Source organism: Panthera onca, chromosome A3 (genome assembly GCF_046562875.1).
Source record: "Panthera onca isolate mPanOnc1 chromosome A3, mPanOnc1 haplotype 2, whole genome shotgun sequence".
NCBI lineage: Eukaryota > Metazoa > Chordata > Mammalia > Carnivora > Felidae > Panthera > Panthera onca.
In genome coordinates this window covers 111,888,500-111,916,373 of record NC_138341.1, presented here as the reverse complement: position 1 = coordinate 111,916,373, position 27,874 = coordinate 111,888,500, and the positions used below count along the sequence as shown (strand labels likewise).

At 50.5% G+C, this 27,874-nt stretch overlaps 1 protein-coding gene and 1 long non-coding RNA gene across 2 annotated transcripts in view; one reads left to right on the top strand and one right to left on the bottom strand.

Annotated features, from left to right (window-relative positions):
• Nucleotides 1–72: 72 nt before the first annotated feature.
• On the bottom strand, nt 73–26,119 carry FKBP1A (FKBP prolyl isomerase 1A). Its single transcript, XM_060614122.3, has 5 exons — nt 25,972–26,119; nt 25,837–25,884; nt 6,499–6,611; nt 3,127–3,296; nt 73–1,214 (listed from the first exon to the last, which is right to left on the bottom strand). The coding sequence occupies exons 1-4, from the start codon at nt 26,006–26,008 to the stop codon at nt 3,168–3,170; spliced, it is 327 nt and encodes a 108-aa protein (XP_060470105.2). The 5' UTR covers nt 26,009–26,119; the 3' UTR covers nt 73–1,214; nt 3,127–3,167.
• A 138-nt stretch (nt 26,120–26,257) lies between these two features.
• The window catches only part of LOC132666185 (uncharacterized), a 5,964-nt gene continuing 4,347 nt past the window's right edge, over nt 26,258–27,874 (top strand). Inside the window, exon 1 of the long non-coding RNA XR_009604554.3 lies at nt 26,258–26,571. This is a non-coding gene — a long non-coding RNA (uncharacterized LOC132666185). The remainder of the gene's footprint in view (nt 26,572–27,874) is intronic.

The following is a 27,874-nucleotide window of genomic DNA, read 5'->3' as shown; positions in this document are numbered from 1 at the left end:
ACAGCCCCTAGCCCACCCCCTGGACCAAACGGCCCGAGGAGGCACCTGAAAGTAACCGCCATCACACAGCGCTGAGAAAAGCCAGCATAAAGCACTTTTATTGCAATAATAAAACTTGGAACTTATACATAGTGCAGGGAGGTGGGGGTGGGGGATAGGCAGCAATAATTTCTCTCACCAAATCACTACACAGGACAGCAAAGGGGTGAGAGGGGGGAGGAAAAGGCAGGAAACTCTGAGATCAGCAGGGGGAGCTGAACATCAATGCTGCACATCAAAAACTAGGAGATGCTGAAGCTGTGATGACCAGCATCATTTTTCTCAAGACAACACTCAAGGGTTTGTCATGATGGCTGGGCTTTCATCGGGTGTTAAGTGTCTACAAACAGCACCTTCAATTTAAACTTTCGATTAAAGTTTCTTAAAATTTAGGAAGTGGAGCTTGGATAGCTATGAGATTACAAAAGTCCTGAATATCCGTTAGAAAAACCACAGGATGGAGGGGCGGGGGGGGGTGGGGGGTGGGGGGTGGGGGGAAGCCAGGCCACGAAGAAGGCTTCAGAGGTCCCTGCTGGCCTGGGGACAGATACCTGTAGTGTCCAACATCGCAGTGAGAACCATCTGCTTCCAAAAGGCAGAGGGTTTAAGGGGAGGGTGGGGCAGGGCAGTGGAGGCAAAGGCTCTCCTCCCCCTCCCCATTTCAGTTTTGGGTAGGGCTTTTAATTCAACCCAAGGACATCTCTCAACTTGGAGATAATTCGGCCCTCGACAGCGCCTCAAATCTGCTATGGCTTTGCAGCGCAGCAGCAAGAATGTTTAATATATAATAGATAAAAATTTCATCCAAAAAAAAAAAAATAAAATAAAATAAAGATTCTTGCAACCCCCCCCACCCCCACCAATTCCTATTCTAAAATTAACCCATTACTTGTGCTGTTAATACTTGACTAATACTTAAGTGGAAACCTAGATCCAAAAGACTGAAACTGAACCTTCACCCCAAAACGAAAACGAAATAAAATGAGTAACTTGAGGTTTACGGCAGATAGTTTAGGTCAACACACATACGAGGAGAAAGGGAAAGAGCGAAGCCGGGTGACAACACATTCAGTCGGGGTCGATGTTTATACAAAGAGTGTAGTGGAACATCAGGAAAAGCTCCATACGGATTCGCGTGTGCGCATCTGGAGGCGCCACATCCCTCCACGGCACATCTGTTGGGGACAGAAAACCTGTCAGTTCCGGCAGCACAGTGCCCTGCGTGCGCGGCGGGGGCGGACTCGAGGCTGTCTGCCACGGCAGGTCCCTTCCCCCAAGAGTTCCCAGGTCTCCCTTTGAACAAGCCACTTCCGCTCTGGCCGGGCTTGGCCGGGCTTGGGCTGGATTCCCAGGTGAGCAGGCTCCTTCCTGCCTCAATTGGCAGTTTTTTTGTTTTGTTTTGAACCTAAGCTTACGTTTACCTGCTGAGGAGAGCAGTGACGGTACAGTTCCCCAAGGTCACTGGGTCTCCAAGCCGGGTGCACACAAGAATCACCTGGGGGGCTTTAAAAAACTGCAATGCTTGGATCCCACTGCCAGTAATTGTGGTTAAGTGGCCGAAGGTGTGGCCTGGGCATCAGGAGGCTTCCCAGGTGACTTCCGTGTGCACAACCCCACGTTGGTATATCCTTCATGTTGAAGGGATTTAGACAATGTCTGCAGTCTTTATTCATCTACTCCAACCTACAACTTTCCAGATCTGCCCTTGGGCTTTCCATCAAGAGCTCTGCAAGAGGGTCTGAGATGTTCTTTGGCCGTGTGTGGGGAGGTGTAGGCCAGGGTGACTCACAGCCCTCTCTCCCTTCCTTCCTCCGCCTCCATCCGACCAGATTTATAGAACGCTGGTACCCAAATCAAGATAATCCCAAGGCTCTCCTCAAATACTTTTACATCCAAAGGGCTTAACTCTCAGAGAACAGGAAAGAGGGTTTAGATTAGGTATAGACCTTTGGGCAGACAGAGGCTCTGTAAGGAGTTCCTTCCTAGTAAGAATGACAAGTACAGAAGCCAAGGTCAGCAAACTGGCCCAGGTCTGTATGACCCAGGTATGTAGGGCTCAAAGCACAGGGAGAGGAAAAGAGCTAAGAATTTCAAAAGCCCTTGTGCTTAACGGAGTCCACAGCAGGACAAGGTTAGACCATAACAGACAGGCTGGCAGCCACCTGTGACCACTTTCGAACAAAGGCATTCTCCCTCAGGCCCCAGTTGTGGTCCTCTGGCTCCAAGGGCCAGGAAGGGGGCAAAAGTAGAGGTCTGGGGCCAGCTGGAAAGATGACACCATTCGTGTGTTTTATGATCCTAAAACCCACATGAAAAGTTATGAGTCATTACGACATGGAGTTTGGCTTCCTAGAAATGAGGGTAAAGGAAGGAAAACAAGCCCAGGAAGGGGTTCTGGTGCTAGTCTGCCACGGTCTGGAAGTGACCTCGAGTAAGGTCTTTCTCTCCAGGCCTCGGTTTCCTCACCTGTTATGCAGGAAGGCTGATGGTCCCTAAGGTCCTTTCCTAGGAGTGTCTGGGAGTGTCCTCTACATTTCAAAAGCACGCCCTGGCCTCAGCTTCCCATGCACGGAAAATGAGCTGGCCTGAGCGCTCCAGGGTCCTGGACTTGCCCCCGAGGCAGCTGGCTCGGGTGACAGTGCCTCTCTCACACCCTCTGACAGGCAGTGACCACACTCTACATGGCGAGGGGGCTGCACACACTAGGGTGTAGTCCTTAACAGTGTTACTTCTACAGAACCAAAATGCCAGCATTATAAATACGGCCAGCAAAATGCCGGCCGTATTTCCGGTTCCCAGCTCGGTTTTAGTTTGCAAATTATATACAAAAACATACTTTATTTCAACAGCTACTATCAGCGGCCCCGTCCCAATGAGTCTGCTCAACAGCACGTGGCTTTCCTTTCCCCAGGATGACCAACCGTGGCATCTGAGGTGTATACCAGTAACTAAAATCGAAACACTACCCAATAGAGCAAGAACGCAGGGGGAAAACCCAAGGCCTTTTTGGTTCTGCTACCCAGCAAACAGGCGGTAAACGGGGGGGTGCCAAGGCGGTAGGAGGCCCTTGGGCACTCAGCTCCTCACCCAAGAACGGGGCACAGGGGGCTCGAGGGGGGCTGTCCCTGTCATTCCAGTTTCAGAAGCTCCACGTCAAAGACGAGGGTGGCATTCGGTGGGATGATGCCTGGGTGGCCGGTGGCACCGTAGGCGTAGTCTGGGGAGATGGTCAGTTTGGCTCTCTGACCCACACTCATCTGTGAAAAGAACAAAGAGAGAGACTCAGTTGGACGCCCTCCCCAGCTGTCCCTGTAAGAAGCAGGGCCGTTTACCGGGGTGTGCTGGTGCGGCATAGCGGGGCGAGGACAGCGACCGTGCGGAACGTGGAGGCTGACAGTCAGGCTGCACGATCCCTGCATCTGGCTCTCAGGGGCCCAATGGCGGATAAAAACCACCTTTCTGCCCAGGGTTTACTGACCCGGCTCTGGGCAGCCAGCGCCACAGAAGTGTCACCACTCAGTCCTTTGGTGGCCTGTCACCCAAAGCATATGTGTGTGGCACCTACACTCTTAAAAAAGTATTCTGATCAAAACTCCGCTTTAAAAGAAAACACACACACACACAGAAGGTAATATATGGGGTAGTCTACTTTTTCTGTACTTTATTTATACTTCTAGTCAGACATATAGAAAACTTTTTAAAAAACATAGTTTTACAAAGAAGCATGTATGGTACGTTACCAATAGTGTAAAAAGAGGGAAATATTTATATACTTGTACCTTGCCTAGATAAACAGAAAACACCTTTGGAAGGACACAAATAATACCAGGTTTTTCATGGGGAGGAGAGAGTACAGTGGCCAGGGTGGAGGGAAATTTTTCACTTTAAAAAATACATTTGGGGGCACCTGGGTGGCTCAGTCGGTTGAGCGTCCGACTTCGGCTCAGGTCATGATCTCACAGTCTGTGAGTTCAAGCCCCGCATCGGGCTCTGTGTTGATGGCTCAGAGCCTGGAGCCTGCTTCGGATTCTGTGTCTCCCTCTCTCTCTGCCCCTCCCCTACTCTGACTCTTTCTCAAAAATAAACAAACATTAAAAAAAAAAAATACATTTGTCCTTTTTCATTTCCAAATCAAAACTTACACTAAGTGAGTTTCAATATATATTTTCTGAACGGTGAGCAGGCTCTCTGCTCTGCCCACCTTTCCAGCACTCTCCGCTAAGCCCTCCGTTGTGCACTCCTGGCTCCCTGACCCAGCCCAGGAGACAGCAACTAAGGACAGAGCTGCAGGCTGCGCTCCTCTAACACAACTCAGAAACCGTGTTCCCCTCTCCTTTGGGAAACGAGGACACGCAGAACTACGGTGATAAGACTAGTTAAAAGCATTATGGCTTAATCTAATGAACTTCAAAACGTTTGTGTCCTGGGGCGCCTGGGAGGCTCAGCCAGTTGAGCATCTGACTTCTGATTTCAGCTCAGGTCATGATCCCAGCGCTGTGGGATCGAGCTCTGCCTCAGACCGCCCTGAGCATGGAGCCTGCTTGAGATTCTCTCTCTCTTCCTCTGCCCCTCTCCCCAGCTCACGCTCTTTCTCTAAAATAAAATTAAAAAATTTAAAAAAGATCATGTCCTTTTACTCAGCAATTCTACTTCCAGAATCTTCTAACAACCCGAAATGCTCATTATAAGGGGAGTGGTTTCATTGGCACATCTGCAACATGGGTCAGCCACCAGAAAGAACACAGTGGCCTTAAATGCACTAACACGGAAAGATGGCCCAGACACAGTCAGAGGAAAAAAAGCAAGCTGCCAAAACAGTACCTGTGGCAGGACTGCACACCTGTAAACATGTAAAGCAAAACAACGATCTCAGAAGAAAGGGAAAAGGGGCACAAGATAACCCCCCTTCTTCCTGTGCTTTTAACTCACTCAAACAAATACCCCGTGGAGTTTCAAAGATGCTCTATGCAGGTCTCAGACCACTCAGACTTCTCACAAGTGACAGAGCTGTGGGTCCGGGGGGAGGCTGGGCATCTCCCCAACACCCGCGAGGCCTCACCAAGCCTGGGATGTAAAATAGACTGATAACATTATCTCGGGGGCAGCTACGGCTCTTGGAACACAACGCAGTTATTGTTCCAGTGCCGGAACAGCCACAGAAGATGGCTGTGGTGTGGACAATGGGTGGCATGGTCGCTGGGGGATGGGCTACAGACCAAGAGCCAGCCAGACGAGGGCAGTGGGGACAGAGATTTCCAAAGGGAAGTAAACCATGAAGATCCTCTCTCCTCCTCGCACTGCCAACCCTCTGCCCTGCAGGAACAGAAATCTAGACGCTTGGGGGGTGGGGTGGCTTAAAGTTTCTGCAGGTTAAACAGTTCATCTGGAGATAAATCAGTGTGTATTCTGGAAAAGAGAAAGACAGAAATCTTTCTCTCCACTTTGGTTACATTTCAGTTCTCTTTGGTGGAAGGAAAGAGACTAATTACCTATGACACAGGGCTGACATAAAGCCCCGAGTCTCAGGACGCTGGAACCTGGTCAGCGCCGAGAAAAAACCTGCTGGGCTCGATGGAAGGCTAGAGCCCAACTGAAATCTGGCAACCCTGGGTCCCCTGTTGTCCACTGGGAATTCTGTCATGTTGGCAGAACAAAAGCTGTTTACACTAACGGGGAGGAAGGGCCGAGGAAACGGACTCAAGACAAACAAAATGACTCTCTCCAGGAGTATGACCTCTCGGAAGCGGTCTGACACAACAGGGCCAATAATAAGACAAATGCAAATTAAAACCACACCAAGACCACATTTTTTTTCACTCGCTGTATTGTCCTGAATCCAAAAGTTTAACGACACACTGTGCTGGAGGGGCTGGGAGGAGACAGGCCCCCTCACAGCCTGCTGGTGGCAGCTCGGTATAATCCCTACGGACGGCAACTTGGCAAAGTGTCAAAATACAGCGTGCACAGCCAGTGAAGCCCTCACCCCGACTTCTGAGAGTCTGCCTACGGCAACGCTCACACAAATGTAAAATTAAGTCCACACAAGACTGGTTACCGCGGCACTGTTTATGACAGCAAAGCACTGGAGATGACCATCAATAGGGCACCGATCACGTCAATTACTGTCCACCCACCTAAGGGAATGTGGTAAGAGAGCCTCCTCCCCTCTTTATGTGCAGATATATAAAGCGTGAAAGAGAGATTCAGTGAAAAAGCAAAGGGCAGAACACTGTGTGGGTCCACAGCGGGGGGAAAAAAAGTACGTGTTTGAAGAAACTCTACAGAAAACGTTAGTAACATGACTTCCTGGGGGTGAGGGGACTGGCAAGACGGGGTGGGACGGAAGTGAAATTTTCCACTTACACCTTCATTGATTTCTGAACCACGTGAATGTCCTAGCCACAAGCATCATTTAAAAGGTAAACACTAGGAAACAAAACAAAACAAACGAGAGCATACCTGGGCAACCCCTTCTTCCCAGCCTCGGATCACCTCCTGCTTGCCTAGCATAAACTTAAAGGGCTTGTTCCTGTCCCGGGAGGAATCAAATTTCTTTCCATCTTCAAGCATCCCTGTGAAAAAGGGCAGTTGTAACATGAGCGACAAGGAGTGACGGCGCGACCGGTCAGACGCCGGCAGCAGAGTGGCCGTCCCAGACGCCAGCGCTGAAGGGCCCGGCAGGGCGTCCCGCGTCCTCCGGGGGCCTCCGCAGCTGGGACGGGCCCTCCACCCGGGTCTGCGCATGTTCTTCCCGCCTCCGAGCAGCGGGCCGGGCCCCAGAGGCAGGCGGCTGTCTACCTGGTGTGAGAACGGGGAACTGCGCGCTCCTGACGGGGCTTCCCGGCACCCCTGCCCCCGGACTAAGAGTCGCCGTGGGCCCCGGAGGCACACGCAACAGCTAAAAGTCACACACAGCCCAGGAGCAACAGGCCTTCCTTGATGGCGGGCGGCAGCACAGCCGAACCGAACTGGAGGACACCAGTGGGCGTCGGACGGCCGGAGAGGCGGCCATGCAAGAGCCACCGCAAACCTCTCCTGGTGGCCCCCAGGCAGCTCCAGCCGAACTGCGGGCAGGGCTTCCACCCGGAGTCAGCGACATTGCACGCACCTGATCCTCCACCAGCACTGTCCCCATTTCACAGAGGAAGGAACTGAGGCAGAGGGAAGGGAAGCCGCCTGCCCAAGCTAGACTAGCAGTCCAAACGCCACGTTCATTGGACTACCCCCGTGTCCGGGGAGCCGGACGAGCCACAATGGCAGCCACTATTCAAAGGGGGACTTGCAGAGGTGGAGACGCCAGAGGGTGAATGCCACAACAGGGACATACACCTGCAGCCCCTCCTTCAAAGACGACCGTCTGCGGTGGGTTCTTGGGAAGCCAGAGGGACCGACGGGAGAGTCGTCCATCCCAGACTGGAAGGGCAAGCCAGTTGTTGACATACAGCTAACAGAGCAGGTTTCACTGGGGGCCGTGGGGTGGGGGTGGGGGGCCTCCACGGTTCTAAGCATCGCTCAGGAGACCCCGTGAAACACAGAATTCTGTTGAGTTTGGCCACTTCTAGAGGAGGAGGGAAACCCTAACAAAATCCCAACTTAAAAAACAATGTCAAGACTTGTAAGCGGGATAGGGAAGCAGAGAGCAGTTGAGAGCTTTATCAGAGCCACCAGACTAGCTGTACTTTGACGAATAGGAAATGGGCAGTGGCGGGAACGGGAACTGCTGTCCTCACGGAGCAGGAAGGCAGACAGATGTCCCAAGCAGAGGGGGTGCTGACCCCGCCGGAAGCCTAGAGCTGGGAGCTGAGGACCATGAGGCAGACGGGAGGACGGGGCCCCACCCCTGCCAGGTCAGTGCACAGCCAGCAACTGAGGCCCCACGACCAGCAAGCTGGGGCGTACACGGAGCTCATCTCTCCACCAGAACACAACTACCACCAGATGAAAGAAGTGACAAATGACAGGACTTGAACAGTTTCCTATAAATGAGTAGCTGGGAGAATAGGCGTCCACCTTCACTGTAGACATTCCCCTGTAGGCTCTACTGCATACACGGAACCCAGCCTAACTGAACCCCGCATCAAGGGTGAGAGCAGACAATGAGCTGGATTCTCAGAATCCGCTCTTTGACCAGCCAGACAGCCTTTCCATGCACCCACCGAGACTGCTTGCAACAAAAATAAGGAAATCAACTCCAAGGCTTAGTTAACTCACCCAAGGTCAGAGTCAGTGGGTAGTGGGGCCTGCTCTAGCAAAAGGCTTTCATTGAGCCCAATGGGGACTGAGAGCTATGAAGGAGACCAAAGACCAGAAACAGCCTCTTCCTGGTCTGTGTTCTTTTAAGGAGACCTTGAATAGAGCCCCAGGGCTTCCTAAGCAGACTTGATATGTAAATCACTAGGTGAGGAAGCCCCCTGGGAAAGAGCCTAGAAGACAGGGTGGTCCCTGACCTCTGAGCCCTGCCTGTGAAGGCTGGCTGGACAAAACACACAGAGAAAGGGGCGCCTGAGTGGCTCAGTCGGTTGAGCGTCCGACTTCGTCTCAGGTCATGATCTCGCAGTGCATGAGTTTGAGCCCGTGTCGGGCTCTGTGCTGACAGCTCAGAGCCTGGAGCCTGCTTCGGATTCTGTGTCTGCCTCTCTCTCTGTCTCAACCCACTCACATTCTGTCTCTGTCTCTCTCAAAAATAAACATTAAAAAGAAAAATTAAAAACAAGAACAACACCACACACACACACACACACACACACACACACACACACACACACACACAGAAAAACCTGCTTAGAGGGCCATCTGGAACCCAGGCTGTTGCACATTCCACACCCTTGGAAAATCCAGACCAAGTACTCCCATCCCTCTTTCCAACTGAACAACTTTCCAGGAGCAGCAACAGCATGGCCCAGGAGATGAACTGGAATCAATCTAAGCCTTTCACCAGGGTTGGTGTGGAGTGGGCACATGGGCCAGTTTGGGCACTAGGATCAACTGCGAAGTCTACTGGAGCCCTGCTGGAAAGACCTGCCTCACGGGTAAAAAAAAAAAAAAGAAACCCATTCAGGAAGAAAACTCCTGCCCTCCCTTCTTGTTGAACACCATCATGTGAGGATGTGATGTCTGGAGCCTTGGCAGCCACTTTGTAACCATGAGAAGGTCAGGAGTACCACAGAGTAGTTGTCCCATTGTTATGAACCAGCCCCACACTGCCTCCCTCAAGCTTTAGGTTCTGAGGTGGTTAAAAATCTGCTTTGCCTTAAGTCAGCTGAAATATTACTGAAAATAACCGAACAGGTATGAGGTGACCCTTTACTGGATATGTACGCAACACACACCCCACTGCAGTGCTGCCATGAGGGGGTAAAACTGGAGCTCAACAACTCACACCACAAAGAGCCGTCACCGTTCTGACAGCAGACCAGCGTGCCCTGCCAGGACCCAGGACACATAAATGTTTATCAACAAAACAAGACTTACACGTAATAGTTACGACATGGGATGCACTTCTCATTTTTAAAAAGAAAGCTGACTGTGACCCCCTAAATTTACGTCATAATACACTACTGGCTTGCAACTCACAGTTTAAAAGATATCGTATACCTGGGTGCCTGGGTGGCTCAGTCTGTTGAGCGTCTGACTCTTGATCTTGGCTCAGGTCATGACCTTGTGGTTCGTGGATCAAGCCCCACATGGGGATCTATGCTGGCAGTACGGAGCCTGCTTGGGATTATATCCCTCTCTCCCTCTCTGCCTCTCCCTTGCTTGTGCTCTCTAAATAAATAAATAAACAAACATTTAAAAAAAATTTTTAAAAATACAGTGTATCTACAAAAGAATTAGCCTCTTTCAGCCAAATAGGAACATGACCCCAACCAGGGCAAGATCATGTTCTGACTGCAATGAGAAACCACAGCGTATGGGGACAGACTCCCTACACTTCCCTTTCATACCTGATTAAATGCATTGCCAAGCTATCTCCAGATGCTTACTGTCTGACCAGTTCCAGGCCAAACACACAAGGTGCTACCTGCTGTTGAGCCAACCTGGAGAAATGGATGCTCTTCAGTGCAGAGACTGTGGGTCTGGGAGCATGTCTGTCTAGCCCCAGATCTCTTCAGGTTTTCTGGGACACTGAAGGACACAGCCTTTCCCTACTACTTTAAGAAACCAGAAAAACCAAGAAGGATTTCTAAGTAAAGGGGTTGTAAGCAGGAGCTTTGCTGAGGATCCTTATTCTCCTCCCCTATTTCAGATGAGCTGTTTCTCCTGGGACAAGGACATGAGCCTTGCTCCACAACTTCAGACTACTGTTCCCACCTGTCAATCTCACCTACTCCCACTTCCTTGGAGGAGAAATCTTCTTAAGGAAGGGTGGGTGGTGGTGTTCGTAATGGTGGGGTGCCTTACGCCCGAGGAGGGGTTATCTTATAATCTAAGTCTGAAGGGTAAACATCACCTCTAGAGCTGCGCAAGATGCCACGCAACTGGCACAGGCTATACGGGCAAGGAGGGGCTAGAAGGAGGGCTTCCCCAATGGGGAGGAAAAGACCACCTTATATATGCCTGTAAGTTGTCAGGCCAGGTGAGGAGGTGATGTAGGAGAGGAAGCAGTGTCCATTAAGAAGGAGAAATGGATATGTGTACAGTGTTTTCTAGAGTGTGAATTAGGTTGGTCAGTGCCGAATGCAGAATATGACAGAAGCTGTTACATCAAAATAGCTTTGGCAAAGGTGGAGTATTAGGGATCAGATTTACCCTCCCACGAAACAAACAAACAAACAAAACCCACATAGAAACAAAAACAAAATGAAATGCATGAAATAAACACATGAAATAAAACACAAAACAAAACCTCCGTCATGAAAAGAGAGAGAGATGGGAATGCAAGCTGGTGCAGCCGCTCTGGAACACAGTATGGAGGTTCCTCAAAAAACTAAAAACAGAACCACCCTACGACCCAGCAATCGCACTACTAGGTATTTATCCAAAGAATACAGTGTGCTGTTTCCAAGGGACACATGCACCCCCATGTTTATAGCAGCACTATCCACAATAGCCAAAGTATGGAAAGAGCCCAAATGTCCATCGATGGATGAATGGATAAAGAAGATGTGGTATATATCTACAATGGAGTATTACTCGGCAATCAAAAAGAATGAAATCTTGCCATTTGCAACTATGTGGATGGAACTGGAGGGTATTATGCTAAGTGAAATGAGTCAGTCAGAGAAAGACAAAAATCATGACTTCACTCATATGAGGACTTTAAGAGACAAAACAGATGAACATAAGGGAAGGGAAACAAAAATAATATAAAAACCGGGAGGGGGACAAAACAGAAGAGACTCATAAATATGGAGGGTTACTGGAGGGGTTGTGGGAGGAGGGATGGGCTAAATGGGTAAAGGGCACTAAGGAATCTATTCCTGAAATCATTGTTGCACTATATGCCACCTAATTTGGATGTAAAAAAAAAATAAAAAATTAAATTAAAAAAAAAAAGAAAAGAAAAGAGAGCAAGAGACAGAGAAATAACCCAGATAACAGCTAAACATGGTTTTTAAGACAAGACTCTGGACACTGCAACAAAGGACAGTGATTCCTGAGAGATGGGGAACTAGCAAGGCGAGCCGAGCCCTATGAATGCCCAGCTTACAGCCTTGGGCATTTCCGGGGAGAGGGACCTGGATGGAGCTCAAAGCAGCTGGGAGTCCAAAGGACACAAACCAGGAAGGAGACAAGTGTAGAGTGAAATCCCCGGAGATTTACAGAGGGTCCCTCTTGAGTATTCAGCAGAAAACTAATCAGCACACGTTTAAGGAAACTACTTAAGGCCAGGAAAAGAACGATCTAAAGGATGGATTAGAAGGAACAGTGCCCAGTGCTTACACAGAGCTGGGATCAGTGACTGTTCCGCTAGCCAGACTGGAGAAAATCATGGTTTATGAGGCACTGAGTAGGAGGATATCCAGAAGATCTCATCTCAGGAGTGGGGGATAATCAGCCCCAAATTGAGCACTGCTCCAGACCCACCTAACAAATCATAAAAACAAGATCCAAAAGGATCAAACTGTTTCCAAGTAACTTAAGTGCTTCTCAGCACAAAGCTCAAGAAGATTTATAGGAACAAAAATAGCCAGCACCTCAAAAGGTAAAATTCACAATGTCTAGCATCCAGATTAGCACACATGCAAAGAAGCGGGATGACACGACCCACAATGAAAGAGACTAACCAATCAACTGAAACTCACCCAGAGCTGACAGTTGTTAGAATCAGTAGAGAAGGGCAGTAAGATTCAAACCAAAGGTCCAAAGACGACAATGACACTGGGACGGAACAACTGGACACCCATAGGCAAAAAAGTAAAAACATGGACCTATACTTCACATCATCAAGTATCAACCCAAAAACTGTAAACATGAAACCTATAAAACTTCTAGAAGAAAACACAGGGAAATAATCTTTGTGACTGTGGGTTAGGCAGAGATTTCTTAGACATGAGGCCAGAAAGCACCATCCGTAAAAGGATACACTGAACGTCATCAAAACTAAAAACTTCTGCACTTTAAAACGTACTTTTAAGAGAATGAAAAGTCAAGCCACAGACTGGGAGAAAACCTTTGGAAAGCATGTACCTCATAAAGAACTTGTGTCCAGAATATATAAAGAGCTCTCAAAACTCCACAATAGGAAAAGAAAGAGCTCAATTAAAAAGGGACAAAAGATTGGAACAGATACTTCCCTGAAAAAAGGCAAATTAAAACCACCAGGCGATATGACGACTACTGAATTAGAAAGAGTACAACTAAAAAGACTGATCATAATCACGCACTGGTGAGGATGTGGAGGAACTGGAATTCCCACACGCTGCTGCTGCTGGGAATATCAAGTGGACCGACCACTCTGGACAACAGGCCGGCCCGTTTAAGTGAAACATACACCTCCCATACGACCCAGCCATTCCGTTCATCTTGGATAAATATCAGCCTATGTCCACACAAAAAGACTTATATACATATATGCACAGCAGCCTCCCTTGAATAGCCAAAAACCGGAACAACCCAAACATCTGCCAACTGGTGAATGAACAAACCACATCCACACAGTAGGAAACTATTCAGCAATAAAGAAGAATGAGCTACTGATACACGAACAGCATAATCTCAAAATAATTATGCTGAGCAAAAGAAGCCAGACAAGGGTGTATTCGCTGTACAATTCCGTATATACAAAACTTTAGAAAATACAAACTCTGCTGACAGAAAAGCGCACCAGTGGTTGTTGGGGATGGAAAGAGGAGGTTTCAGAGGATAACGAAGGGACATACCAAAACTTAGGAAATTGTACACATTAATTGCAGTTTATCGAACGTCAATTAGGCCTCTACAAAACTGGGGGGTTTTTCCGAAAGGAAAAAAAAAGTGAAGAAAGTGTGCTTCGCTGAAATCCTACGTGCGTTTACCTCCTACACCCAAGCTGGCGGCGGATGGAGAGGGACTTTCTCTGCTTAGGGAGGGGGCAAGGAAAGCAGGCGGCCCGTCAAGTCTCAGCAGTTGCTCCCAACTCTGGACATCTGTGTGCCAGGACCGGGAGCCCTTGAACGGTGAAACCACCTGCCAAGCCAGTGCCGTAATTTCCTAGAGAAAGCACGCTCTGATGAGAGAAGGCAACTGAGGTTACAGTTCAGACCTGACAGCTGACACTCTAAGCTCCAAAGGGCACTCCCAGCAGAAACCAGCAACGGCATGGCCCTCCATTTGCGGAACCGACCGATGTCCCTTCTGACTACACACAAAGCTACGCCTCATGGTCCACAGACCGCCTGGGATGGCTCCATAGTCTCCCTTTCGAGAATGAATTTTTGTCTCTCCTGACTGAACGCAGCTTAAGGTCACAGACCTGGACGCAAAGTGCTGTGTCCCTGTATGTGCTATGTACTCAGCTCCACCCCTGGCACCCGCAGTGCTGGCGGCACTCGCGACTACTTTAAGATTGGCTCTGCCTGCACGATTTTTAAGAATCAGCAGGACAAGCATGAGGCTTCCATATTTAGACCTCTTCCCTGTACGGTAGGAAGGATCTGAGGGGTAATCCCAGAATGGCAGCTTTTACTTCTAGCACCTTTGAATTACTAATCAGTGAGAAAAAATGTGAAAATCTGGGGGTCTCCAGTTAAAAGCACAAGCCTGTGTGAAAGGGTTGCAGGAGGGAGTGTTAAAGCAGCCTCTGGCTGCAAGACAGTTTTATGTCACCTTTGTCTGAGTTTCCTCCCGAACGATTTAGCTGTTCCTTTGGGGAAGAACCAGACTCCAATCCCTGGGGAGGGAGCAGGAGGGCTTAAAAAAAAAAAAAAAAAGTGGGGAACAATCTCAAGTTCACCTCCCCCACAGCAGCCTGCTCTTTCCTGCTGCTCTTCTGTTTCAGGGTGTGCTCGCTCAGAAGGAACCAGCAAAGGCAGACCTGGCCAGCAGCTGCTGAGGAGCACGTGCCCTCGGACTCTGCTCCTGGTACTTGGCCCGAGTCACTGCCCAAGAAGCAGTGATTAAGACCCAAGGCCAGGATGTGGAGACTCGAGAGGACCACTGGGTTATTATTTCACTAATAATCCAACAGAAATGGAGCTACCTCCAGGGCTTCAGGGGGGCAGTACCCCCATATCCCCACTACAGGGTAAGGGAAGTGGCTGCACAAGGCACCGGTAGCGAGGGCTCCGGCACCTGTTGCAGCTCAAGCTTGTGACTCACAGTGTGGTTTTCGGTTGCGGATGGAATCTTTGCAGGTGGTTTTCATAGGCATTTTGCAGGGTGCAGAATTTAGAAAGTTTTTAAATTAAGAACAAAAAACCCAAAGCTAAATCAAACAATGACAACAACAAAGAACATCCCAACCTCCAAACAAAACAAAGCTCTTGCCATTCACAGTTGGAAGAGGGAGGAAGGATTTCTATGTTCAATTCGACACATATTTTCTTTTATTAATTTTTTTAAATGTTTATTTTTGAGAGACAGAGCACGAGCTGGGGAGGGGCAGAGAGAGAGGAGACACAGAATCCAAAGCAGTCTCTAGGCTCCAAGCTCCAAGCTGTCAGCACAGAGCCTGATGCGGAGCTCGAACCCATGAACCAAGAGATCATGACCTCAGCTGACATCGGCCGCTTAACTGAGCCACCCAGGTGCCCCTCAACACGTATTTTCTTAATTTTTTTCCTTAATGTCTATTTATTATTGAGAGATAGAGAGCATGAGCATGGGAGGGGCAGAAAGACAGGGAGACACAGAATCCGAAGCAGGCTCCAGGCTCTGAGCTGTTAGCACAGAGCCCGACGCGGGGCTCAAACTCACGAACCACGAGATCATGACCTGAGCCGAAGTGGGAGGCTTAACCAACTGAGCCACCCAGGCGCCCCTCAACACGTGTTTTCTTAAGTACAAAAGTACAATGGTTGAATGGAGGTGGGGAAACTGAACCAAAAGTCACCAATTTTTCTGCAGACGTGCATTCAAAGCCACCTGGAACATTCTCAAATGGCTGTACTGACCTAGATACAAATGGATGTACCGACCCAGGCTTAGCTGTTTCCTTCTCCTCCTTATGTACAGAAATTTCCTCAACAGCCTTTAACTTAACTGCCTCACCAAAGACTCCTACAAACCGCAGCATGCACAGCCCCAGAGTGGAGAAAGAGCCTGTATCTCCTAGTCTCTAGTGATGCTCATTTCTTTTTTCCCATGTGAGCTTTATGCTTACCAAGGGCTGGTCAGCTATGCTGACTCCCAGACTCACTTATGTCAGTTATACTTACCGAGTAGAGAAAACATAATCAAACAGTATGCAAAAAAATGAAACAGGAGTGTGAACAACAAAAAAAGAGTGGTCCTAGCTGTTTGGAAAGACTCAATAAAGGCAAGTCACTGAAAAATACTGCTCGTGAGTAACTGTGTGGATGAGACGGATGTATGTCTGAAGAAAGAAATCTTAAGCATATAGAAAGGTTGGGCGTTGAGATGACCTCCCAACAGTCCTTGCTGTTTTGGCTTTAAAAGAATCCAAATTAGTTTTTACAAGAACCTTGACGGGAAACTCTACCAGAAGAGCCATCCTAACAGAAAGACATGGGCCTTGAGTAAACGATTTATGTTTGGATTTGAAATAAAATGTTTAGAGAAGTCATGTCATTTTTACGATCAACTACCCACTAGTCCCCATCATGATGAATGAAAAGAGACTCTACACCTGAGATAGCTAAGACATATGAATTCAAAGTTTATGTCTCATGTCCATTTCCAGGCCTCTGGGTTTGCACTCCCAGGGCAACCTTCCTGAACTGGGAGCTCTGACAGCCCCACAAACGTGGTATGATCGAAGGCCAAGTGCCTACCCAAAGAGAGAGCCGGCTTCCTCCCCACCATTGCACCAACTGAGCACAAGAACACATCCCCTCTGTTATCTGGAAATGCTCCTAAACTTTTGCTAAATCTCTTTAGATTCTATGACCAAAAGTGTATTTTCAAAGGAGATCCCATGATGGGAAGTACACAAACCAGAATAAAATCCTTGTGGGCATGCCTCTCCATCTTCCACTTTATCATAATATGAGTAAAAATACCGCCACATTGTATCTCATGGGGCGGGGTGGGGGAGAGCCCACAGAAGGAAAACAATACTTAACAGTGGCTATTTGGTAATGGGAGAAATATGCATGATCTTTAGCTTTTCTTCTTTTCCAGAAAACACGGAGGCGGGAGGCTGTAGGGTATAATGGCGTGAGTTCTGGGGCTTGGGCCCAGATGACCATAGTAATCCCCTCCCTGGTATCCCTGCGTCTGCCCTTTTTCTCCTACAGTTTAAACTTGACACGGCAGCTAGAGGGACATTCTTTTAAAATACAAGCCAGACCCTACTACTCCTCTGCTCAAGACCCTCCCACGGCCCCCCATCTTATTCAGAACAGAATCTCAAGTCCTGAAAATGGCCTAGGAGGCCCTGTAAGAGCTGCCACCCCACACTGCCATCCCTCTGACTTCATCCCTGGTGACTCTCATACTTCTCCGCTGCAAGAACATTGTTTCCTTCTGTTCTGTAGACACACCAGGGATACGCCCACCCCAGGGCCTTTGTCCCTGTTGTTCCCTCTGCCTAAAATGCTCTTACCAGATGGTCACATGGATTACTCCCTCACACCCTTCAGGTCTTGGTTCAAATGTTACTCTCTCATTAAAGTCTTCCCTGGTCTATCTAAAACTAAACCTTCTCCTGTCCCTTCCTTCACACTTACTGGTTAACATACAATATATCTTCGCTTGTTAACCACTTTCCCACTACAGTGTAAGATCTACGAGGACGGGCACTGTGTCTTCTTCAGTCCTATGTTCTTGGTGCTCGGAACAGTGCCTTGCACATAATCGATAGTCAGTGAGTGCTTGTAGAGAAACCAAAGGCACCCTTTCCCCCTCCAGGCCATTGCACACACTTGGCAAGCTCTCCCCTCCTGCCGGCCCGAGCCATACACATCCAAGACCACGTGGCCCTTCCACTCCAGGTGGGGGCTGCTCAAGGCCCTTCTCTCGAAAAGGTAGGTGCAGGGGAAGGCACTCCCTCAAGGTAAGCACCTCAAGGGCAAGGGTGAAGCCTTCCCCAGCTCCTAACATGTTTGCTGAATGACTGAGGGAAGGGCTTGGTGTGCTGCCCTGTGTGTAGTAGGTGTGAGAGAAAACAGTCACAATTTTACTAATCCACGGGGATTGGGCAAAGTGCAGAAGGTAGATTCTTGCTCTTATTCTAGCTTAAAGGAAACAGAAACGTTATACCAAATGTAACAGGAATGTGGCCTTTCTCCACTCCAGCTAGAGTCCTAAGTGACCACTATTCAAACTGTCCCTGAGAGACTCCATGCCAGGCACTGATGGGGAGAGGCCCTGGAGAACACCACCACTAGGCCTCTGGCCTCCTGAAGCCTGCAGTCTACTGGGGAAAGGGTGGGTGTAACTGTATACAACCTGACCGCGAGGAAGGCCATGAAGGAAATGGACAGATGCCTTGCCGGAGAATCCAAGGTACGTGTGTGATGCATTTGTGAAGAACCACTTTAGCCAAGGGTCAATCGGGGAAGACCCACTGAGGGGGTGCCATGTAAGTGTGATAGATAGGAGTCTGCCTGAGGTGGGGAGTGGTGGCACCTAAGCACAGGGCCAGAGAGTTCTCGGGGGGGGGGGGGGGGGCCCTTGGTGTGTCCCAGGAACTGGAGGTGGGCCAGGGTGGTCTGAGCTCCTGGGAGGGGAGAGAAAAGGCACTGAGAACAGAAGACAGCACCCAGGAGAGGGTTGTTTCTCCCCACTCCCTTTCCTCCTCCTCTTTCCACAGCTAGTATTTATCTGGCCGAAGTTAAAGTGAGCTAGGGGAAGGCACACAAGGACTCAGTTGAGTTCTTCAAGTAGGTACAAGAACAGGAGAGGAAAAATAGAAATAAAAATAAACAAGGGCACCTGCGTGGCTCAGTCAGTGATCTCGCAGTCATGCGAGAGTCAGGTCATGATCTCGCAGTCCATGGGTTTGAGCCCCAAGTCAGGCTCGGTGCTGACAGCTCAGAGCCTGGAGCCTGCTTCAGATTCTATGTCTCTCTCTCTCTCTCTCCGTCCCTCCCCCGCTTGTGTTCTTTCTCTCTCTCAAAAATTAATAAACGGTAAAAAAAAATAATGAAAATAAACAAACATCATCATAAGCACCAAAAGGGAGAACTGAATAGTACATGCCTAAGTTATCCAAAGTACCCCCAGCCTTTTCCAGGAGAAATAAAAGGTGACAATACTATTTTTAGAGAAAATCCCAAAGCAGACAAGCAATTCCTAGTTTACAGATACAATGAACCCATTAGCACCTCATAAAATCAGTTATTTAAAAATGTTTTATTTATTTTGAGAGTTGGGGAGGGGCAGAGAGAGAGAGAGAGAGAGAGAGAAAATGCCAAGCAGGCTCCACACTGTCAGCTCGGAGCCTGACATGGGGATCAAACTCACAGACCGTGAGATCACGACCTGAGCCAAAAAAGCCAGAGTCAGACGCCTAACCGACTGAGTCACCCAGAGGCCCCCCAAATCTGTTTTTAAGTAGGCTCCACGCCCAATATGAGGCTTGAACTCATGACCCTGAGATCGAGAGTCACATGCTCTACTGCCAGGTGCCCCATAAAATCAGTTTCTAACCACCAAAAACATTCAAGTTAAAAAGCCTATGTTAAATTTTTATAGTACATAAATTATATCCAATAAAGCTGTTAATGAAAAAAAAAAAAAAAAAAAAAAAAAAAAGCCCATGAGACCTACTGAAAGGAACCAGAGCTCTCTGGAGAGAACAACTGATGCCAGGACCAGAGTAGGGACACCAAGGAAGTGACTAGGGAGTAGGGCGAGCATATCAAAAGGGTACCGGAGCCAGCCCAAAGGGGCTCCTGCTGGCCGAATCTGGGACAACGTGAGGATCAAGAAGGATAATGAGTATCAATGATTTTAAGCCCTCAGGAAAATTTACTATGAGTCCATATACTAAAAACAAACAAACAAACAAGTGGATAAAGGGGGGGAAAGTCTCTTGCCACCCCTGGGAAAGATGACAAAACAAATTCTTTAAAATGAAGATTTAAATTAAAGGGAAAGAATTAAGCTCTACCCTATCTTATGGAATGGCAGCTGATAAATGTGGAAGGTATGAAGGAATTTTTAAAACCGCCTCTTTGCAAATGCCAATGAAATGGAGACTTCTGGCAAGAATCAGCAATGATGTCCACACCAGAGGGGGAAGGTGGAGGAGACCAGGCACGGGCAGGATGCCCAGGGCCCCACTAACTGCTGCTAACTGCGAAGGGGGAAACGTACCCTTACAGAAAAGATCAAATTCGGCACCACCAATAATGCTGTTCCCCACGGTGTGCTGAGTATCGAGCACACAACACCAGGCATGACTGGACGGCAGACGACACGAGGCGGAAGCGGCCAGATGACACCGGGAGAAAACGAGTGGACGGACGCAGGGCATTCATTCGGTAAGATCACAAGACGGTTCTCTTTGAAAAACCAGGGCCATTAAGAAAAAACCAGCACGAGGCCTCTCCTAGATTGGCAGTAGACACAACATCCAACTGCAATGAGTAAAACTTAAAAGAATTCTGGTTTAAAGAAAGAAAAAACACTTTCAGGACCACTGGGGGGGGGGGGGGTTACAATAATGCATCTGGTTTTAGGTCACTTAAGTCATTTCAAATTTTCTTAGGTGTGACCAGTAGGAGGATAAGGCAAATATCCGTATTCTTACAGCATGCTCGAGTATTTAAAGTGTCATGATGTCTGTGGCTGAAATGACTCCGTGAAAAACCCACAGATCACATGTACACACACACACACACACACACACACACACACGCATATTCTGTAAGGAGACAGAAATGGCAAACTCAACAAAATGTCAACCATCACAGAATCTTGGTGGTGGGCACGTGGCTATTTGTTTAGATTTTTCTCTATGTGTGAAAACTTCGCAAGTAAGAGTCACACATACACATACACAAGCATGCTATGGGGCCTTTGGTTCACTTAAGACCGGCGAGCCTCCTACTCTTACCGGTGGAAGGAGAAAAGGGCACCTGCAGGATTCTGTACTCTGGTAACCACGATCCCAGAGGAAAGAAAATGATGCTTCCGTAGCAAGGTCTATTTCCAAAATGTTAAAACCCCATTATGTTAAGGAAGCTCGAGGAGAAGAGGAACGGACACCCCCAGATGGCGGCTGTGCTGGTGGTGAGCACAGCACAACGCACGGACTTGTCACATCCCCGTGTCGTACACCTGAAACCAACGAAGCGTCGTGTGTCAGCTATGCTTCCATGGAAAAAAAAGGACCAACACCTCGGCTTACACAGCCAAGCTGCCACGGCCCAACTCTGCTCGGCTCGTGCCCCTCAAGACACAAGAAAGGAAAACAAACACCAACAACCCCCCTCGGTACCCACGTTTAGCAACTCAGCTACAACTTTCTTAGCCAATTTATTCTATTCTGTAGGCAAGGTTAGACCTATTTTATCTAAAAAAAAAATTTTTTTTTATAAGTTTATTTATTTTGAGACAGAGAGAGAGAGAGAGAGAGAGCGCACGACTGAGCACAAGTGAAGGAGGGTCAGAGAGAAGTAGAGACAGAATCCCAAGCAGGCTCTGCAATATCACTGCAGAGCCTGATGCGGGGCTTGAACTCAGGAACCATGAGACCATGACCTGAGCCGAGATCAAGAGTCGGACGTTTAACAACTACGCCACCCAGGGGCCCCAAGGTTAGCCTTTTTTAACCTGAATCCTCACTCAGACCCATCTCTCTTATAAGTGCCCATTTCCCTATCTGTAGAGGAACAGAGGCTGAGGTCTCAGGGCCAACCCCGCCCTGCGTGGGAGTTTGGGCCACTCCAGGAACTGAGGGCTGACACCGGGGCTCTGCCTTTCTCCCACTTGAGACATCACGGGCAGTGCTGGTGGGAGGAAGGGCGGGGGGGTGGGGTGGGGAGGAGGGCGGGGAACGCATCACCCAGTGCCTGGGACACGAGCAGCCTTCATACAGTCGTATAATAACAGCAGCACTGTCACTGCTCCTGGCAGGTGTTCTTATTCCCATTTTACGGATGGCCACGGAGGCTGAGAAAAGTGGGACAATTCGGCTGAGCTCTCATAACATGTTATCCGGCAGGCGCAAGAGCCGAAACCTAGCCAAGGGCCCACTTCCTCTTCGGGGATCACCGTCCACCTGGCACCACCTCTCCCCACCTGCCCAGGCTGGCACGCCACACACCCAGGATACAACCGGAACCCTGTTTCTGTCCCTGCCCTCAAAAAGTTCAACGTCCACACAGGAGCCAGAAGGGAGCGGGCCTGTTAAAATCCAGGTCAGCTCACAACCCTCTTAGGGCTGCCATCTCACTCAGAGAGAGAGTCACCAACCTGCAAGGCCCCCCCATCACCCCTCCTCCCACCGCTTTCCCCTCACGCCCTCCGGTCCAGCCACACGGGTCTCCTTGCCATTCTCCCACCACACCAAGCACGCCCCAGCCTCGGGCCCTCTGCCTGCAACACTCTTGCCCCGACACCCACACCGCTCACTCAACTTCCCGTGGGTAAATATTAGCGTGTCATTTTGTCAGAGGCCTTTGGCAACCACTCTCCCCAAAAGCAGCGACCCCCTGCCCACGCCTGCACTCTGCTTTCACCTCTCCACAGTGCTTCTCCCCACCTGACATTCGCACCTGCCTGGGCCTTGCCACGCAAGGAAGCCCCACCACATCAGGTCTCTGCCTATGTCGTCCACTGGCCATGTCCCTAGTGCCTGGCTTGTCGCTGCTGCTCAGTGAACACCTGCCGTAGGAAGGAAACAGGGTCCTGTTCCAGTCACAGCCTCTCTGACTGAAGTCAGCACCAAGTGGGGGCCCGTTGGAGGAGCCTCTGCTGGGGGTGAGCCTTCCTCCAGACATCCGATCAGCCGAGAAACACTCGGCTGGTGGGGGGGGGACGGAATAAAGTAGAGAGGAGAGGGGAGGGGAGACAGAGGTTAAAGAGAAGCAAGGGGCTGGGGAGAGGGCTACAGGACAGTGGTCACCTCGGCTGCCCTCTAAGTGGACCTTCTGAGGAGACAGGGCTGAAGGACCCTTGGTCCTCCTCGTTTAGAAGCCAGGCTGCTGACAGCTTAAACCCAACCCCAAGGACATGATGTCAGTTACTTTTCAAGAGGATAAAACCAGAATTCCTTCAATCCACCTAAGGTTGCTCTGACAAAGGCAGGCATGTGGCCTGCTGACATGAGTAAAAGGGACACAAGCCTGGCTGTGTGTCAGGACAGGCTCAACAATACAGATGACGAACTACTGGAGGCAAGGAGGGAGCTGTGAGAAGCCACTTGGTCCTCAAGGCACATACTTGGCAAGTTACCCTTCCACCTCCTTCCTCCCACCTCAGTGCCTGTCATGCTACTGGGAGGCGCTGGGCTGGTGGCAGCAAAGTTTTCGTTTTCCCTTCTGGCACCACAAAGAGGTGACGCAGGCCTTTCTTTGAAGCCGCGTGCAGGCTGTGCTCTGCTAGGGGCCACAGAAGGCACCAGAGGGAGCCCTGAGAGTGGCATCAGGGCTACGACTGGCAGCCACCAGCGGCACTTAAAATGTCCATGTGGTCAAAGTCAGCCTGGGCTATGCATGTCTCTGCTGGCTGAGACCTTATTTCCACTGCTCTTTCTTTGGACCTGCCCCCAGTCAGCAGCAGGGGATACCAGGCCAGAGCAGGCTGGATCAAGAGTGTTTGCCTGACCTGAACCTGGGCCAGTTAGATTTTTCCCTCCTAGGAACTATCATCATTGGAGTCCCACGGCCAAACAACGTAAGCTGGATATTCAAAAGGAGACGGAGACACTGGGCATGGGGTGGGAGGGGCAGGGCACACAGGGGCCTTCCAACATCCAACATCTCCACTTGGGAGAAGCAAAGAAAAACGAATCCGACAAGGGAATACTGGGGCAACCAGGTAGAGAAAAACAGGGAGAAAAACTAGGAGTGCTATGAGAATTTCTTCTCCCTTCTTGAGCCCCAGTGGGCTCCTTGCCTGGGAAGACCCTCAGGTCCTTATGGTAACTCTCCCCACCCCCATTATGTTCCATCAAGATGAATTCTGCTCCCACTGGCTTGAAAGCCTTCACTGCTACAGATGAAATCTCAAAGCGCCTACCCATTCCTCTCACGCCCCCACAGGCCTCAAACAGGTTCTTCCTGGGAGGCTGGTGGCAAAGACCCACAGGAACAAAGCCGCCTGCCCAAGAACAGCCTATTCTGTGAGCAAGGGGCAGAGCTGGCTCCTCACTGAGGCGTCTTTGTAGAGCTTATCAAAAATGACATAAAAAAGAAAGCTTTTGTCCTGATGCATGCCAGGGTCCTGCGGCTGTTCGGGGAATGTGTGGGTGGGTGCCACCCTCAAGGAAAACACAGACTTGGAGAAGAGGCACTGGGAGCCCTGATGGTGTTCTGGGTCCCACGACCATCTGTTCTCTTAGGAAAGGCTCCAGACGTGCTGTGTGGGGACATTTCACCAAAAGGCACAGTGAGGCATGGTTCTGTCGACATGCTGTGGATCCAATCCCGCCATGAGCACTAAAAGACGGGTAAGCCAAGGCTGAGGGGCACAGACTCAGGAGTGAGACAGATAGAGCCAGTTATCCTAGTATGGCTAACTTATAAAATGGGGGTGGGACAGTCACCTCATTACCTCTCCGAGTCCCAGGGTCCGCACCAAGTTGGCGGTGGGAACCGCATTAACTGCCCACTCACCCCAGCACTGCAAAAGGCAACGCTTACTCTTCTCATCCCACCGATCACAAGCAACCAAACTGACAAGCTTTCCTCCATTAGACCTCCCAGGCTCGGGTGCTGACCATGGCCTACAAAAATGGCCATTTAAAAACGTCAGAACCACTTTCCAGCTTCATTTCACAGGCACGAGAAAGTTCCCTATGAAGATGGGTTGCAGTACCTCCTCCTTTGGTAGCCTTTTAAAAGGTTCTAGTTCTTGACTCCCTCCACCCCCTGCCCCCATTTCTGCCCACGGAGAAGGGCCAGAGAAACAAAACAGCCAAATAAGTCAAAACGCCTGGGAAAGGGGATGTTGGGTGCCTCCTTCTCCTTCCCAGTGAAAGTCACTTCCCTTAACACAGGGCTCCCCCCATAATCTGGGAGGGAAGGGTAAAGCTTATGCCTGAGCAGCTTGGTCACAACTGCCTACAGCCTACTACCCAGGAGGAGGAGGAGAAAAAAGAGAAGGGAGGGAAGGAGAAGAAACAGAGGAAGGGGGAGGAGGAACAGAGGAAAGGGTGGGAAGGAGGAGAAAGGGGAAGAAGGACGGGGAGGGAAGGTTATTCGAATCTACAGTGCAGCTACACCAATCACCACCCTCCCTCCAGCCCACAGCCACAGAGTCTCCGCCTGCTTAGCCTCCACCCCCCTCCCCAATACAACCCAGGAGGACCTTGTAAGGGCATGGAGTTAAAAGATGGTCTCAAGGCACCAGACTCTGAAGTCTGAATTCTGGCTGAAGGTCTACAATCTCCTTTGGTTTTCATTACTGTTCGTTACCCTAACTGGGCCTCAGTTTCCTTAACTTTCAAATGGGGATGAGAAAACCTCTACTCCTAGAAGGGTTGGGGGGCAGGGGCTGAGGGGCGAAATTACACGTTCAGGCAGCCCAGGCCGTCGTGGCTACCGAGGCTTGGATTTCAAAGTGGCTCAAAAGTAAGATGAGCGGATCTAGCTCATCCGAGGCCAGGCTGAAGTCAAAGCCGTGCCTTGGGAACCAGGATGAATCCCGACTTTGGAAGAGGCCCCTCCGCAGACTGGAAATTACCTCGCCCTTCTTATCTCCATCCAAGGGAGGGCCGGAAGGGGAGGCTGGGTGTCACCCGGGACACAGAAATGGTACAAATCCTTTGATGGTCCGGGGCCAGGGCTCTGCCCGTTCCGGAGCATGTGACCTTGCGCCGGCGACTTCGCCTCCCCAAACCTCAGTTTCCCCATCTGTGCAGTGGGCACAGGGCTGTTCGGGAAGCGCGAAACCGCCGGCTCACACCGTCCCGGGTTCGGCAGGCGCGAGGCCGCCCCCTCGGGGGCGCTGCCACCGCCCAGGCCTCCGCCTCGGGCCACGCGGGCCCCGCCGCCGCCGCCACGCCCCGGGCCTCTGCCCCCAGGCGGCGGCTACAGGCCACCCGGGGCCGGGCCCCCCCACCCCGCGGACCCGCCGACTCACCCGTGTAGTGCACCACGCAGGTCTGGCCGCGCTTCGGGAAGGTGCGCCCTAAGGAGACAGACAGACAGACGGGAGCGGTGAGCGGATGCGCGCGGCGGAGGGGGCACTCTGGGAGCGCCGAGCGCGCCTACTCACCGTCTCCGGGGGAGATGGTCTCCACCTGCACTCCCATGGCGGCGGCGGCGGCGGCGGCTGGGGACGCTGGGCTGGCGGGCGGCGCGGCGGGCGGCGTGGACCCACAGCGGACCTGGCGGCAGCTCCCCGGCTCTGCCTTGGCCCTGGGCGCCTGGCCTGCGCACGCGCGCGCCCCCGCACGCCCCGCCCTGCGTGCGCGCCCCACACGGCGCGCACGTCCCCGAAGCCCGGGCCGCGGGGCTGGGGGACCGGAAGCCCGGCTGCCCCGCGGCCTCCGGATGCAGCCGTCTGGAGCGCCGTCCTGCTGCCCCGCCCTTCCTTTCTCGTGCTCCCGGCCGGCGGCCTCCTCTTTCCCCAAGTTTCCGCGTGTGGGAAATGAGGGTAATGGCCGGGGGGTCGGCCCGTTCCCAGGTGGGTGACTTTGGGCAGGTTCACACTTCAAAGTGCACACTTGGGTGAAAAACGATGGTTGTGGGAGGTCAGCGCATGTGTGCGTTCACGTTAGCGATCAACAAACGATTCAGGATTCTGAGCTCTGCTTTTCTTCGTTGGAAGAGGAGTCGGTATTCACACCGTCCTGCATGAAGCCTGTCCTGTCAGGTCGGGATCCATCCATTCGTTCATTCATGCTTTATCTACTTATGTTCTAATTGAGCGTCTACTATATGCCAATCACTGTGCTAGGTGCTGGGGAAACAACAGTGAAGGAGATAGATTCAGTCCCTGACGTCGCCGAGCTTACGGTCTGGTGAAGGCGAGACCATCAAATTACCACTGAGATAAATACAAAGTTTCAAAGCTGTCAGTACTGTGATGCATGGCTTATGTATCACATGTCAGTAGAGTGATACATGGCTTATGCTCTGACGCATGTATAACAGAGATGCCTTACTCAGTCTGGGGTGTGTGGAATGCTTCCCTGAGATTGCCAGGTTTAGCCAAGGTCTGAAGGAGTTGGCCAGCTGGGTGTATGTTGGGGTAGAAGAAATAGGCAGAAGCACTGTGGCCCCAGGGAACATTGTGACACAGTGCAGGACCTGAGGGAGGTAGATGTGGATGGATAATCCTTTAGGTCTTCTGCGGGTGCTCCTGAGATTTTTTTTTTTTAATTTTTTATAAGTTTATTTTATTTATTTTTGAGAGAGAAAGAGAGCACAGGAGCGGTAGAGAGAGGGAGAGAGAGAGAGAATCCCAAGCAGGTTCCATGCTCTGAGCGCGGAGCCCAGTGCGGGGCTTGAACCCCCAAACCGTGAGATCATGACCTGAGCCGAAATCAAGAGTCAGATGCTTAACTGACTGAGCCACCCCAGTGCCCCGCCCCCGAGATTCTTTAAATGTCAAAGTCCTTTGACACTCTTCCTGTCGTCTGTGTCCCCTTCCCTAGAATCTCAGGGAGCTCGTGACTGCTTTGGCAATTTTTGTGTTATTTAGGGTGCGGGCTCTAACAGAAACCAAATTAACAGTGGCTGAAATGAGACAAAAGTGGCCGCCTCTCTCTCATCACAGTGCAGAGGCAGGTAGGGCGGCTCAGCTTCCCAGGCTGATCAGGGACCCATGATCCTTCTGTTTGTGCCTCTCCATCCCTATGCTCCTCTTCTGTTATGCTCGACCAGAGCGGGTTTGCATCCCAACCAGTGGAAAGGGGAGAAGGTGGAACGTGAGGGCATGTCCCCCTCCCTTTAAGTGCATGACCTAAAAGTCGCAGGTATCGCTTCTCCTCACACCTCATTGGCTGCTACCTAGCTGTGCGGTCAAGTTGAGCCGCACAGGAAGCTGAGAAATACAGTCTTCATTCTGGGTGTCCCTGTGCCCAAGTAAAAATAGGGGTTCTGTGCCTATAGAAGAAGGGAAGAATGCATATTGAGAAATAAAACTAAAAAGGGAGAGCTCAAGAGGGGCCAGG